At 39.0% G+C, this 15362-nt stretch overlaps 1 protein-coding gene across 2 annotated transcripts in view; it reads left to right on the forward strand.

Moving 5' to 3' along the window:
* CTDSPL2 (CTD (carboxy-terminal domain, RNA polymerase II, polypeptide A) small phosphatase like 2) overlaps positions 1-7960 on the forward strand; it is a 122809-nt gene extending 114849 nt beyond the window's left edge. For both annotated transcript variants that reach the window (XM_011941175.1, XM_011941176.1), the window contains exons 11-13: positions 1033-1159; positions 3134-3229; positions 5888-7960. In XM_011941175.1, coding sequence (XP_011796565.1) covers positions 1033-1159; positions 3134-3229; positions 5888-5953 — 289 coding nt within the window. In that variant the 3' untranslated portion in view covers positions 5954-7960. The remainder of the gene's footprint in view (positions 1-1032; positions 1160-3133; positions 3230-5887) is intronic.
* The last annotated feature ends 7402 nt before the right edge of the window (positions 7961-15362 follow it).

Consider the following 15362-nt stretch of genomic DNA (forward strand, 5'->3'; position numbering starts at 1 on the left):
CCAGGATGGTCTCGATCTCCTGACCTCGTGATCCGCCCGTCTCGGCCTCCCAAAGTGCTGGGATTACAGGCTTGAGCCACCGCGCCCGGCCACCAATTATTAATATATACAGAATAGAGTACTTCAAGGTAGAAAAAATTATTGTATGTATCAATTATTAGTAATGTTCAGAGACTAATATTTTGGGTATAAATTGAGATTATAATAATCACTTTAGTATTATTGTAAATCCTTTAATAGCTTTCTAAAATGATGTAGCATTTTTCTATTTGGGTGAAACATCAGTTTACTTTTATAATACTTGATACTTAAATCTGAATTCCTCATTTCATTTAATCTCTGTTTTTTCAAATGATCATACACATATACTAAAAAAAAGAGGGGTGTTTAGGAAAAGTTGAAATGATGGAATGTTTTGGTCTTAGGACCTTTTCTCAAAAAATATAAGGAAATCTAAAAAGCATTTTTCCAAATGCCAACACAGAAACATTCCTTCTTATATTTTCTATTCTGGCATGTACAGGGATAGGGAGGCTGTGTGGTCCACTGGTTAGAGCCAAGGACTGGGAGCCAGGAGGATCCTGGGTTCCAATGCGGGGCTAACCACTGACTTACTGTGTGACCTTGGGCAAGTCACTTGACCTCCTTGTGCCTCAGTCAACCATCTGGAAAATTGGTTAAAAAGCAGGACCTCGCTGACAACCAGATGCTGCATCTGAGCTGAGCTTTCCTGGGTAAATAAATTACAAAAACAATTTAGAGTTTTTAATCCCCCTTCATAATTTAATTATAACATTTTGGGATAAACTCAAGTTCTTTAAGGCCTAGTAATATTTGGTTGCAAGCTTTCAATAATTGCTAAGAATTTTTATAGTAAAATGGCAGCCCAACGCTTAGGCCCATATTTGTGTTTGAATTTCCTTCAAGAGAGAAAATAATATGGCTTAACCTATAAAGCCTATGGTATATATATGTGTGTATATGTAGAAAGTTGTTTTTTTTTTTTTAATTTGTTTTTATTTTTATGTTTAGGCACCGGCTTTTCCGTGAACATTGTGTTTGTGTACAAGGAAACTATATAAAGGACTTAAATATTCTCGGAAGAGATCTTTCAAAAACTATAATAATTGACAACTCACCACAAGCCTTTGCATATCAGGTAGGAAGAAAGTTGATAAACAAACTCAAATTGGAAAAAATACAATGAAGACACATGCTGCCAAACAGAATATGATGGGAAGAAAATTTTCACTGGTGGAATTTCCCTTTAGTGTGTCATTGTTTTAGAATTAGAAATGACAAAGTAGTATATTCCTTTTGGAAAATTTTTACTTAAATGACATGCAGCATAAATGAAGAAAAACCTGAGTAAGAAAACTATAAGATAAGCATCATTTCATATAGCATTCTTATCAGTTATTAAATCAATAATTAATCAGTAATTTAATCATAAATGTATTTGAGTACTATAGCTATTTTAACTATGTTCTTCTGGTTATTTGGTTTAATGTTCTGAAATATTTTCTTAGACTATTTTATCAATATATTTGTACCTTTTGCTAGTGTAACTACAACTATAGATGAGTCATGAGTCATCCTTCCTTTTTTTTTTTTTTTGAGAAGGAGTTTTGCTCTTGTTGCCCAGACTGGAGTGCAATGGTACGATATCAGCTCACTGCAACCTCCACCTCCTGGGTTTAAGCGATTCTCCTACCTCAGCCTCCCGAGTAGCTGGGATTACAGGCACCTGCCACCACGCCTGTCTAATTTTGTATTTTTAGTAGAGACGGTGTTTCTCCATGTTGGTCAGGCTAGTCTCGAACTCCTACCTCAGGTGATCCGCAGCCTCCCAAAGTGCTGGGATTACAGGTGAGCCACTGTGCCTAGCTGATGAGTCATCCTTTTAAGATATATTTTAGATTATGAATATGTCCATGTGATATGATTTCTTTCTGTTTTCTTTTCTGTCTTTCTGTTTTTTTTGTTTGTTTTTTTGAGATGGAGTTTTTCTCTTGTCGCCCAGGCTGGAGTGCAGTGGCATGATCTCAGCTCACTGCAGCCTCCACCTCCCGGGTTCAGGTGATTCTCCTGCCTCCACCTCCTGAGTAGCTGGCACTACAGGTGCACACCACTATGCCTTGCTAATTTTTTTGTATTATTAGTAGAGATGGGGTTTTGCTATGTTGGCCAGACTGGTCTCGAACTTCTGACCTCAGGTGCTCCACCTGCCCCAGCCTCCCAGAGTGCTGGGATTCCAGGTGTGAGCCACCGCAACCAGCCCCATGTGATAGGAGTTCTTAGATTTGCTTCACAATAAGCCAGTCCAGAATAGGGATGATGGAAAGTGGATTGGAGTATAAACTAGATTTGTCTTTCTGTGTTTAAAAATGTCTATAATAAAAAGAAAAGAAGGGAAAAGCTGTATAGGATATTATTTAGATCCTTACTTTTGTTTGTTTACATTTAAAAATGTCTTTAAGGATTTCATCTTGGTTCCTAGATAAAATTATATCAATTATCCTTCATCTCATATACAGACATTTAGCCTAAATTTTAAAACATTTTATCCCAGAGATTTTTCACCATAAAATAAGTATGGCTTACATTCTTGTTTTTAGGCTCCTCTTCAATGAAATACCATTAATTTGTTAAGTTTCTACTATATTTCAGGTTATCCTGCTCGATGGGAATAGAATAATGAATGGGAGATATGGTCACTGTATTTAAGGGGGAAAAAAGTATAGGCTTTTCTATATTCTCTTTAGATTGCTGGTGTCCCATCTTTCACAGTGCCTATCTAGCATTATACTAATTGTAACTATTTCTTGAAAGAATAAAGGAATATTTTAGTTATATTAATGATCCTTGTAGAATGTGTTTTAATGGAACTTTCTTGTTTAGTTTTATGTACTCTGAGAAGAAATGACACTGAAAAACCAATAGGCTTCAATTTATTTCCTTATCCTCTGTCTCTTGCACTATTGAGTTGTCAAAGAAAAGTCTGGCGACATTACTTTTCAAAGGAACTTTTAGATCAGTGTTTACTTAATAAATCTTTGTTTATTTTTTAACTTTTTCCAAACTAGGCATAATATAAGTAAAAGAGGATTTAATTACTTATTTATTGTTTTAGCTTTCTAATGGAATCCCTATAGAAAGTTGGTTTATGGATAAAAATGACAATGAACTCCTAAAATTGATTCCATTCCTGGAGAAGCTTGTAGAACTGGTAAGTATAGCTTATCTTTTTCTGTTGTGTTTTTGTTAGCTCAACTATATTGAAATAAATCTTTTTAAATGTCTTTGCTTTATGTGTACTGACTTATAAAGTCAACTGTGAGCCAGGTCACAGGTGCCATCATAGGTGCCTGTAGTGCCAGCTACTTTAGAGTCTGAGGCAAGAAGATTGATTGAGCCTAGGAATTTGAGGTCATACTAGGCAACATAGTGAGACTCCAGCTCTTTAAAAAATAATAATGATGATAATAAAGTCATCTGTCATGGGAGATAAGGGCAAAGGTTGTAAAAGATTATGTGCGGCTGGGCGCGGTGGCTCAAGCCTGTAATCCCAGCACTTTGGGAGGCCGAGACGGTGGATCACGAGGTCAGGAGATCGAGACCATCCTGGCTAACATGGTGAAACCCCGTCTCTACTAAAAAATACAAAAAACTAGCCGGGCGAGGTGGCGGGCGCCTATAGTCCCAGCTACTCGGGAGGCTGAGGCAGGAGAATGGCAGGAACCTGGGAGGCGGAGCTTGCAGTGAGCTGAGATCCGGCCACTGCACTCCAGCCTGAGTGACAGAGTGAGACTCCGTCTCAAAAAAAAAAAAAAAGAAAAAGATTATGCGCATTTTCAAACTTTTTTGTTTTTTGAGGCAGGGTCTCGTTCTGTCACCCAGGCTGCAGTATAGTAACATAATACTACTCATAGCAGCCTTGACTTCCTGGGCTCAATCAATCCTCCTGGCTCAGCCTCCTGGGTAACTGGGACTATAGGCATGTGCCACCACACCTGGCTAATTTTTGTGTTTTTTTGTAGAGAGGGGATTTTACCATGTTGCCCAGGCTGGTCTCAAACTCATGGGCTCAAACTGTCTGCCCAGCTCAGCCTCCCATAGTGCTGGGATTACAGATGTGAGCCACCATACCCAGCCACATTTTCAGGCTTTATATATTATATTAAAATTATGCTTATCAGTATTTAAGAATTTATAGATTGAATGTCTTTACTATTTCAGTGGTGTTTCTCTTACAAGTTGCTGGGCAGTTGTGTTAGAAATAACATTAAATTGGCCGGGCATGGTGGCTCATGCCTGTAATCCCAGCACTTTGAGAGGCCGAGGCAGGTGGGTCACTTGAGGTCAGGAGATCAAGACCAGCCTGGCCAACATGGTGAAACCTCCTCTCTACTAAAAATACAAAAATGAGCTGGGTGTGGTGGTGGGCCCCTCTAATCCCAGCTACTCTAGAGGCTGAGGTAGGAGTATCACTTGAACCTGGGAGGCGGAGGTTGCAGTGAGCCGAGATTGCACCACTGCATTCCAGCCTGGGCGACAGAGTGAGACTTCGTTTCAAAACAAAACAAACAAAAAAACATTAAATTTTTCATTTTGATATTATAATTCACATCTCGAATTAATGCTTATGCCACCGAAATTTTATTCTGGGAATTCTATTTCTATATCACATGGAACACTTAGCTTTAAAGACCTATGTAGAAAGTAGAATTCCCTTTTACCTATCTTGGTTTGGCCTCTATTGCTTAATGAAACTTTGGCGGAGTGTAGTAGTACACACCTTTTTAATCCCACAGTTTTGTTTGTTTGTTTGTTTGAGACAGGGTCTTGCGCTTTCGCCCAGGCTGGAGTACAGTGGCGCGATCTCAGCTCACTGCAGCCTCCACCTCCCGGGTTCAAGTGATTGTCGTGCCTCACTCAGCCTTCTAAGTAGCTGGATTACTGGCACCCGCCACCATGCCTGGCTAATTTTTTGTATTTTTAGTAGAGACTGGGTTTCACCACGTTGGCCAGGCTGATCGTTGAACTCCTCACCTCAGGTAATCTACCTGCCTTGGCCTCCCAAAGTGCTGGGATTACAGGCATGAGCCACTGTACCCAGCAGTAATCCCACCATTTTGGAAGGCTAAGGTGGGAGGATTACTTGAGGCCAGGAGTTTGAGACTAGTCAGGTCAACATAATGAGACCTCATCTCTACATACATACATACATACATACATAAGCAAGCAAGCAAGCAGGGCATTGTGGTATGTGCCTATAATTCCAGCTACTCAGGAGGCTGAGGTGGGAGGATTGCTTGAGCCCAGAAGTTTGAGGCTCCAGTGAACCAGGATTGTGCCACTGCATTCCAGCCTGGGTGAAAGAGCAAGACCCTGTCATTCATTCATTCATTTATAAATAAATAAACAAATCTTGGGAGGCCAAGGTGGGCAGATCACTTCAGGTCAGGAGTTGAAGACCAGCCTGGCCAACATGGTGAAACCCCACCTCTACAAAAATCACAAAAAATTAGCCAGACATGGTGGCTGGCGTCTGTATTCCCAGCTACTTGGGAGGCTGAGGCACGAGAATCGCTTGAACCCAGGAGGTAGAGGTTGCAGTGAGCTGAGATTGTGCCATCGCACTCCAGCCTAAGCAACAGAGCAGGACTCTGTCTCAGAAAATAAAAATTAAAAAAAAAAAATCTTCAATGACAATTTTTAAAAATCTAAATTTAACTGCATCTGTGTAGTATTTCCATTTGGCAAAGAAAATATGTCATAAAATAAAAACTGGTATGTTTTCTCTGCAAGGTAAGAATATCTATGTTATGAGGATCATATCTTTGAAATAATATGCCTTTTTAAAAATTGTCTTTTTTCCACACAGAATGAAGATGTTCGACCACACATCAGAGACAGATTTCGCTTGCATGATTTGCTGCCCCCAGATTAAGTACAAAGACTTGTCAAATCACTGAAGGGGGAGAGAATGCAGGACCCTTTTGGACTAAGACAAAAACATTGCCATTACTGTTGAAATTTTGCATTTTTGTACCCCGTCTTGCTTTTCTTATCTTTGGTGCCCAATAATAATCAAGGGTTACAGAAAGAGACTTTATCTATCTCAGATCGAATACATATAGTAGGTAGGCTAAAACAGAAGAGTCTTTAGAACTAGTGCAACTCCAGTGAAATTTTTTTATGTACAGGACATCTGCAGTTTATAAAGAATTCTGTTTCTGCCACCAGCAGTTTGACCTGTAGTCACACAGGATTTTATGATAATAACAGAGATGAAAATGGACTTTTATTTTCTCTCTGTTTGGTGCTCTAAGTGGGTTTGTAGCCACTTTTCTGTTACTTTATGATTCTCATTTCAACAGGAATGGCCAGTAAAAGTTGTTTTATTTTTCCTGTTAAGGTTTATAACCTTTTTACATTTTTGACCTGTATTAGATTAGAATTTCATTATGCATTCCGTTTAGTTGAGGCGCTTCATAGTTTTCTGGAGATAGTCAGTTTTTAGTTTTTTATTATACATTTGAATGGCCGTTTTCCTGCTTTGTCTGCCTGCACATTGTATATTTGTTTAAAAATATTCTCTACTTTTAGTCCATGTAAGTTTCATTTAGAAAGACATGCATTTATATTTTGTTTCTGTAATATTCTACTGTAGGTGAAATCTTTTCAAAAATCAAGAGACTGGGTAGATAAGAATATATGAATGACTAATATACAAAAGATTTAAACCATTGTGATGGCGTATATTCTCAAATGGTAATATCTTGCAATGGCACACAGATTTAATGGATAAAGGTATACCTCAGACTTCACTGTGCTCACAAATCTTTGAGGAGAAAGTTTGGTCACCTGTTTGGCTTGATTTAGTTACTGCTGCCTTTGGTTTTCTCCAGGAATGAAGTATTCAGCACAGTGACTCAGTATTTTTAGTTATTTTGCATGGGCTGGTAGTACCTCTGTTATGCCCTCAGTTACAATCAATTTAAAACTGTGTAACAGTCTTGGTACCTAACAGTAGCTATGCATAATCCTGTGGCACAGTACACTCCCAAGCCACCAATGCAGTTAATATGCTCTCATAGTGGTTTTTCTATGCTATATGAAAATAGTCTTCAAGCCTTGGTTCTCTAATGCAGCTACCACAAGAGGTTGATATTTTTATAGTGGCGTGTAATCTCCTTTTCGGGAGGCTTTTTATGGAAGGTAGAATTTGTAAAAGTTCGTATGCTTTGCCTCTCAACTGCATTAACATGCCACAGGCTCAGACTGTTTTTGTGTAAAGGATGTCAAAGAACGGCACTTTTTCTAAAGAGAAGTTTGATATTTTGTATGCTTGTTAAGAAAGTACAGTATTGGAAATTAAAGGTGGACAACTGATAATTGAGGAGTATGTCAATTAATTTTTTATGTATATTACCTGTTTACTTGTACAACTTACTGTACAAATTACATGCAGCTTCATTTTCAAATGAATCCTTAAAATAAGGAAATCTTTTTAGGAAAACATTTAATTTTTGTATTTTTGATTTTAAAGGCATGAGTTATGTCAATTTTCAGTGTATTAATGAAGATTTTAACTTTTCATCAGGTTGAGTGTTTTCTTACTATATTATCTGTTGTGTATGTAGTTAGCATATTGTGTCACTGAACTGTTTAAAAATCTAGCATGTAGAGCAAGCCTGTTTTGTGGAAAATCCTTATTCATTAAAAAAAAATCATGGCAGATTTTCTGCAAAAAAAAAAGCAAAAGCATTTGCAATTCAGAATACTGATTTTTTTAATTTTATTTAAAGAAAGGTATTTTGCTTGCAGGAAAAAAATACTACAGATTCATTTTAATGAGAATCTTTGAAATGTATTTATCTTTAGGGCATCTGGGCATCTTTATGCTGTTTGTCTTCTGTCTTTCTTGAAATAAAATGTACATACGTTACCTTTACATATGCTCTTGCTCAAAATTGTGAACCTAGTTACATTTCTCTCTGCTCCCTTCCTTTTTATGCTCAAACAGCGAAACCCAGAATTTATATGAGATCTGAACTTTCAGCATGCATTCTGTTTGCTGAAAGATTTCCTGATTTAGTGCATTCTCAAAGGGCTTTCCCATAATCTAAAGGGAAATGTAAGCACCTATTCTCTTGTGCCTGTGGGCACTTCAATAATAAAAACCAACTTTTTAAACTAATCATCTTTTATCAATGATTAAGTTGTTTTCAGTCCCACGCTAGGAGAGTTCCTTTAAGTCAGCTGATCAAGCAGAAGATGCTTCCATAAAGAAATAAACTAAGAAAATTTTATATGGCTTGAGAAAATTTCTTGAGGCCAAATTAATATTTTTTTCTTCGTTACTTTGAGTCATTTTAAATTTGTTAGTACAAAATTTAAGATAATTTACAGAGACAATTTAGCCAGCTTCCTTCCACCTTAACATAATGTCTTATCTTCCCATTATCCCATTATCCTCTCTTTTCTTTTTTTTTTTTTTTTTTTTGAGGCGGAGTCTCGCTCCGTCCCCCAGACCGGAGTGCAGTGGCCGGACCTCAGCTCACTGCAAGGTCCGCCTCCCTGGTTTGCGCCATTCTCCTGCCTCAGCCTCCCGAGTAGCTGGGACTACAGGCGCCCGCTACCACGCCCGGCTAGTTTTTTGTATTTTTTAGTAGAGACGGGGTTTCACCATGTTAGCCAGGATGGTCTCGATCTCCTGACCTTGTGATCCGCCCGTCTCGGCCTCCCAAAGTGCTGGGATTACAGGCTTGAGCCACCGCGCCCGGCCTATCCTCTCTTTTCTTTATCTGTTGGTAGACATAAAAACTTCCATTTAGTTAATCAGAGGTGTATATTTTTTAAATTGAAATGTGCCCAGCCCCTTCAGCTCACACAGGAAACATGAACTCTTTAAAAACTGACTTGTAAATGCAGGAGAGGTGGATACCTGGTGAGACACAGCGAAAGTGACCTGTATACACATTACAACTCTGGAGTACATATTAAAGTCATGCTATTTCCAGTGGTAAATGTCTGACTTTTAAGACATTCTTTTAAATATTTGTATCATTGTTAGGATGTTTTAATCAGTTGTTTTTTAATTCCATGTAATATATGTAGCCCTCATCAGATTTATATCACCGTATTTCTCCTTGTGTCCTAAGAGAATTGATGACAATTCGTAACCATAAATTGTTTTATATTAGCTAGTATGTATATTTATTTTTACCCAGTGGCTTTATCTGTTTCCCAAAATTTGTTTGGGATTTGTTGAAAGCATTGTGTAACTTCTATAAACGGCTATTTTCTTGTAACTGTCAGTGAAATGAATGTGTACATTGTTATTTTTTTTTGTATTTCTCTGGGTTTTTTTTTTTTTTCAAGGGTTAACAGAATGGTTTTTTTAAAAAATTATCTTTGGCCAATGACTTTTTCAGCTAGATCTTACTTTCATTCAACCTTCTAAAGAAGTTCGTTTCTCATTGTTTTGTTCCGTCAACTTGCCTGAAAGAGACTTCATCTCATCAATGAAGAAAGCATTTCATTACTCCTACAAATCTTTCCTGCGAGCACAGAATTCTTCATAAGGACCAGATCTCTTTCATGTCTGTGTCAATCACATAAAGCTAAAATGTAAAGGACATTGAAGCCTTTATTTAATTGTACTAATATGATGGTGTTATATACTACATCATTAGCTAGTTAAGGTTTTCTGACCTGACTTCTCTTTGTCTTCCTAGGTATTTATTTGTTATCTCTTTTAATCTTGTGTATCTAAATTAACTTAGTTAATAGTTACCCACCGAATAACTATGCCAAGCAACTAGTAAAGAATGTTTATTTTATTTCCCCTTATAGGGGAAGAGTGGACTGGGAACAAAAATGTATGGGCCAAAAGGCCTTAGGGTTGTCATTCATTCACTTTCTTATTCCTCTTATGAGCTATAATTGAGTATAGTATTTTTTTAGTGGTAATGTGCTTATGTCATTACTTCTCATGTCTTCCCCTGAGTTGAAAGCCTACGACGAACCTGTATAAAATACATTTAAGAATTTTCATAATACGAACCACAAAACTGAGTATCTTATATTGAAATGCTACTTAAGTTATTATTGGAATCCAAGTCTCACTAATTAGGATACATTTTTATAAAATGTTTCTCTGTATCTTGAATTGAAATTACTTGCCTAGAGGTGAGAGTTCTGGGGGGTATAACATGATTTGAGATCTTTTTTAAAAAAGGGTGGGGTGGGGGGGAGAGAGCGACAAGTTTATACTAGTTTACGCTTTTGATATTAGTATTTTAAGATACATCAGTTGGTTCCTAAACCTGACCATTAGAATTACTCTAAGGAGCTCTTAAAATAGATTTCTGGGGCCTACCCCTGGAAAATTGTCTCACTGGATTTCGAGAGGGGCCTGAGAGTTCTGGCTTTTTTGTTTGGTTGGTTGGTTTTTCTTCCTTCCTTTTTTTTTTTTTTTTTTTTTTTTCTTTAAAGCTCTCCTGGTGATTCTAATAGCCAGTATTGGGAAATCAGTGTATTAGCTAAATGTGACACTGGTTTGAGAGTAGGCAACAAAATTAAAGTTTACCAGACATCTCTTTGTGGTAGAGCTTTTTTTTTCTTCTTCTTCTTTTTAACTGGGACCAGATTTCACAGAACTTATTCAAGATACATGGAGGAATAATAAAGAAGATTGAGGCTACTGCTCATTATCATTTTTGTCTTTCATACTTTTTTAAGGGTTTGCATTTCTAGGACTTGGAATAGTTGACCATATACATAGCTAAAGGACATGTCCCTGAATGAGACCATTATATATATTATCTGTAAAATATTTCACTATTTTTTTATTTTATAAATCTTTGTAGAAATAAGCAATGAAATACTACTTTCATCTTTTGAAATGGGATTTTTCAAGGCAGTGTCCTTTTGGCATTAAGGTAGGGGGGAGTTAATATTCTCTCTGCCTGTTTCCACGTGAATCAATATAAAGTCATGGACATTTGAAAATCTCAATTTAATTTCTTCTTATTTACTATGCAGTATAGCCGTGAACAAGTAATGTAGATTTAGTTTTCTCATCTTCAAATGCCCTGATCACCCTACCTCACAGGGTTGTTGTGGGGATAAATAAAACTTTTATGGAAGCACTTCTCTTTGATGATATTTTATCAGCCATCAGAAACAATATAATTTCTAACAACATATTTGTACAGTGTTTGTTGTTTAGAAGAATGTAATTTTTTTTTCACATTACTTTCCCTTTTGATGTTGAAAAACAAAGGAAATTGAGACTTGGAGAAAGCTGTGACCCAAGACTGTGCAGTTCCTCTGGGAGACTTGAATTTAGTTACCACCATCATACTCTATTTCCTAGTGCCTTGGCATTTTGTATGATTATGTTTGTACATGAATACAAAGCTTTCTCAAGTTTGTAAGTCTATTTAGCCAACAAAATGTTCTTATAAAATGTAAGGAATATACAGTGGTACAAACTAGACCTACAGGTAATAATTCATTTTAAATGAAAATTTCAAGTTCTAGGTGTACCTCTTTATTTTATAGTGTTTTCCCAAGATCACAGAGCTAGGACTAGAATGTAGGTCTCTTAATTACCATTACAGTAATGATCTTAGAAGGAAGGACATTATTGCTGGAACTACTACGAGCAGAGGTGAAAAACACTTGTGCAAAGATACCAACCAGAATAAAAGGGGTTGGTTTTGAAAAGGAGAGATGAGATGGCAACAGTGAACCAGATTATAGTGCGCTAAAATGAGGAATATAGTCGATGTATGAGCTAAAATAATGAGCCAGTGTAACTATAGCATAGTAGCGCTGTGGTCCCACACTAATTTCTCTGATGAGACTTTGTGATAGCTATTTACCCTAAGCTCCAAAGGAGTTTGATGTGCACACAGTTTTGAAAGCCGCTTGAGAAGTAAGTGATTTGCACTATAACATTCTATTCAGGCAGATAGTTGAGAGCATGGTCAATGAAAGCATGAAGTTCAGAATCAAAATTGAATTCAAGTCCCTGAAAACCCAGCTACTTACCAAGCAAGAGGGTTGTTACCTACCTTTCAGAATGATAAGGATCAAATGAAATGTCAGAAACATGCTATAAACCATAAAGCAATATACAAGTAACATACCAGAATGGAGATGTTAAAGCAGGTAGTTCTTAAGGAGGGAAGAGAACTAGATATGGGGCTCTGAAAGATGTTTGAAGCCAGAAGGCAGGAATGAGCAGTAGGATCAGGATATTGTAATACCACAGGACCACGGATGTCAGGGAGGGTTTTTAAGAAAGCAGTGGGTTGCATTTTTTAAAAGACCCATTAGGCCAGTCGGGGTGGCTTACGCCTATTATCCCAGCACTTTGGGAGGCTGAAATGGGCGGATCACTTGAGGTCAAGAGTTGAGACCAGCCTGGATAACATGATGAAACCCCATCTCTTCTAAAAATACAAAAATTATCCGGGCATGTTAGTGCACTCCTGTGAGGCAAGAGAATCGCTTGAACCCAGGAGGCAGAGATTGCAGTGAACCAAGATTGCGCCACTGCACTCCAGCCTGGGTGACAGAGACTCTGTCTCAAAAAAAACAAAACAAAAACCACTACTATGTATTAGGCACCATGCCAGGCTCTGTGACTGGTCTAGAAGGTGGCAAAACAGACAATGCCTTAAAATCTTAAGCTTAAAATCTACCAGTAGAGAAAGTCAAGATCCTTAAAATATTTGTTAAAGGGCTAAAGCTAGGCTTGGCTGTGGGGAGAGGAGGCTCAGTTAGGGGAGTAAATGATCAGGTGTGTATTTTAAAAGATCGCTTTGGAAATAGAGTGGGTGGGTGGGAGGCCAGTTAGAAGTTATGTAACTGTCCATGCAAAGTATTCCCTTTCTCTAAGACAGTTAATGCACTGGGTGATAGCATCATAGTGGACAGTCGGGTCAGAAGATTGTTAAGGTTCTGGGGAGAACCTCTGGGCTTGTGTGGTTTACTGAGAGCTTACTAACCATGTGGATTTTAGGCACTCCCTGAGGAAGGCATGTTTTTTCCGCTGGCCAGATAGGAATGGGAAGGTACTCTAGGATTTTATGGCACTCTGTAAGAGTAAGTATGGAAAAATATATGGAAGCTGAATGGAGACAGTTTCATGTCTTAAGACTCACGGGGGTAGGGTTTTGGTTTTTCGTTTTGGCTTAAAATAAAAAAATTTAACTTTATCAAATCATATAAATACAAAACTTACTATTTATTTATTTACTGAGATGAGATCTTGCTCTGTTGCCCAGGCTGGAGTGCAGTGGTGGGATCTCAGCTCCCTGCAACCTCTGCCTCCCGGTTTCTAGCGATTCTCTCGCCTCAGCCTCCCTAGTAGCTGGGACCACAGGAGTGCACCACGATGCTCAGCCAATTTTTGTATTTTTAGTAGAGTTTCACCACGTTGGCCAGGCTGGTCTTGAACTCCTGCCCTCAAGTGATCCGCCCGCCTGCTTTGGCCTCCCAAAGTTCTGGGATTACAAGCATGAGCCACTGTGCTCTGCCAAAATTTGTTTTTACATGTACTCTTATTCCCAAGAAATCATTAGAAAAAACATGTAATGACTCCATAATTTTGCACTTTTATAAACAGGAGTTTTGGCCTACCCCTATTTCCAATTAAAACAATCTGCTCTTCAGCCTTAACCTAGTCCAACTTTATAAGATTTTGAGTCTGATGCTTAAGGTACTTCCTCTTAAAAAGAAACTATAAGGCCAGGCACGGTGGCTCACGCCTATAATCCCTGCACTTTGGGAGGCTGAGGCGGGCGGATCACCTGAGGTTAGGAGTTTGAGACCAGCCTGGCCAACATGATGAAACCCATCTCTACTAAAACTGCAAAAAATTATCTGGGCGTGGTGGCGCAAACCTGTAATCCCAGCTGTTCAGGAGTTGAGGCAGGAGAATCGCTTGAACCCAGGAGGCAGAGGTTGCAGTGAGCAGAGATTGCGCCACTGCATTCCAGCCTGGGCAACGAGAGCAAAATTCCATCTCAAAAAAAACAAGAACCTATAAGCACTCTGCTTCATTTGTGCTGTTCATTTACTCTTCTACAGCTTTAATGATGAAACCTTTTTTTTTTTTTTTTGAGATGGAGTCTGCTCTGTTGTCCATGCTGGAGTGCAGTGGTGCGATCTCGGCTCACTGCAAGCTCCACCTCCCGGGTTCCCACCATTCTCCTGCCTCAGCCTCCCAAGTGGCTGGGACTACAGGCACCTGCCACCACGCCTGGCTAATTTTTTTTTGTTTTTGTTTTTTTTTGTATTTTTAGTAGAGATAGGGTTTCACTGTGTTAGCCAGTATGGTCTCAATCTCCTGACCTCGTGCTGGAATTACAGGCATGAGCTACCGTGCCTTTTTTTTTTTTTTTTTTTTGAGATGAAGTCTCACTGTCACCTAGGCTGGGGTGCAGTGGCACAATCTTGGTTCACTGCAACCTCTGCCTCCAGGGTTCAAGTGATTCTCCTGCCTCAGCCTCCTGGGTAGCTGGTAGAACTCCTGACTTCAGGCAATCCACCTGCCTCTGCCTCCCAAAGTGCTGGGATGACAGGCATAAGCACTGCACCCAGCCATGATGAAACTTTTTTTGAGGTGGGCTGGCCCTATCGTCCAGGCTGGAGTGCAGTGGCACAATCATGGCTCACTGCAGCCTCAACCTTTCGGGCTCAAGTGATCCTCCCAGTTCAGTCTCCTGTGTAGCTGGGACTACAGGTATGCGCCACCATGCCTGGCTAATTTTTTATTTTTTGTAGAGATAGAGTCTTGCCATGTTGCCCAGGCTGGTCTTGAAATGAGCTCAAGTGATCCTCCTGCCTCAGCCTCCCTAAGTGCCGGCATTTTAGACATGAGCCACTGTGCCTGGCCTGGAACTTCTTGACAGAAGTTTTAATGTTAATTTGTTAAGAAACATTGATTACCTAGTCTGCTCGTCTGTAAATTGGGAATACTGTCACTGTATTTGTGATTATAGAGTTCCCCTAGAGACTAACCTTTGAGTCACAGTGTTTTTGTGTGTGTGTTTTAAGACAGTCTCACTCTGTTGCCCAGGCTGGAGTGTAGTGGTGTGATCTCAGCTCACTGCAACCTCTGCCTCCTAGGTTCAAGCGATTCTCCTGCCTCAGCCTTCTGAATAGCTGTAACTACAGGAGTGCACCACCACACCCGGCTAATTTTTTGTATTTTTAGTAGAGACGGGGGTCTCACCAGGTTGGCCAGCCTGGTCTTGAACTCCTGAGCCTGCCTCAGCCTCCCAAAGTGCTGGGATTACAGGCGTGAGCCACCATGCCCGGCACAAGTTTTTTTT

The sequence above is a fragment of the Colobus angolensis genome, unplaced genomic scaffold (assembly GCF_000951035.1).
Source record: "Colobus angolensis palliatus isolate OR3802 unplaced genomic scaffold, Cang.pa_1.0 Scaffold199, whole genome shotgun sequence".
NCBI classification, from domain to species: Eukaryota; Metazoa; Chordata; class Mammalia; order Primates; family Cercopithecidae; genus Colobus; species Colobus angolensis.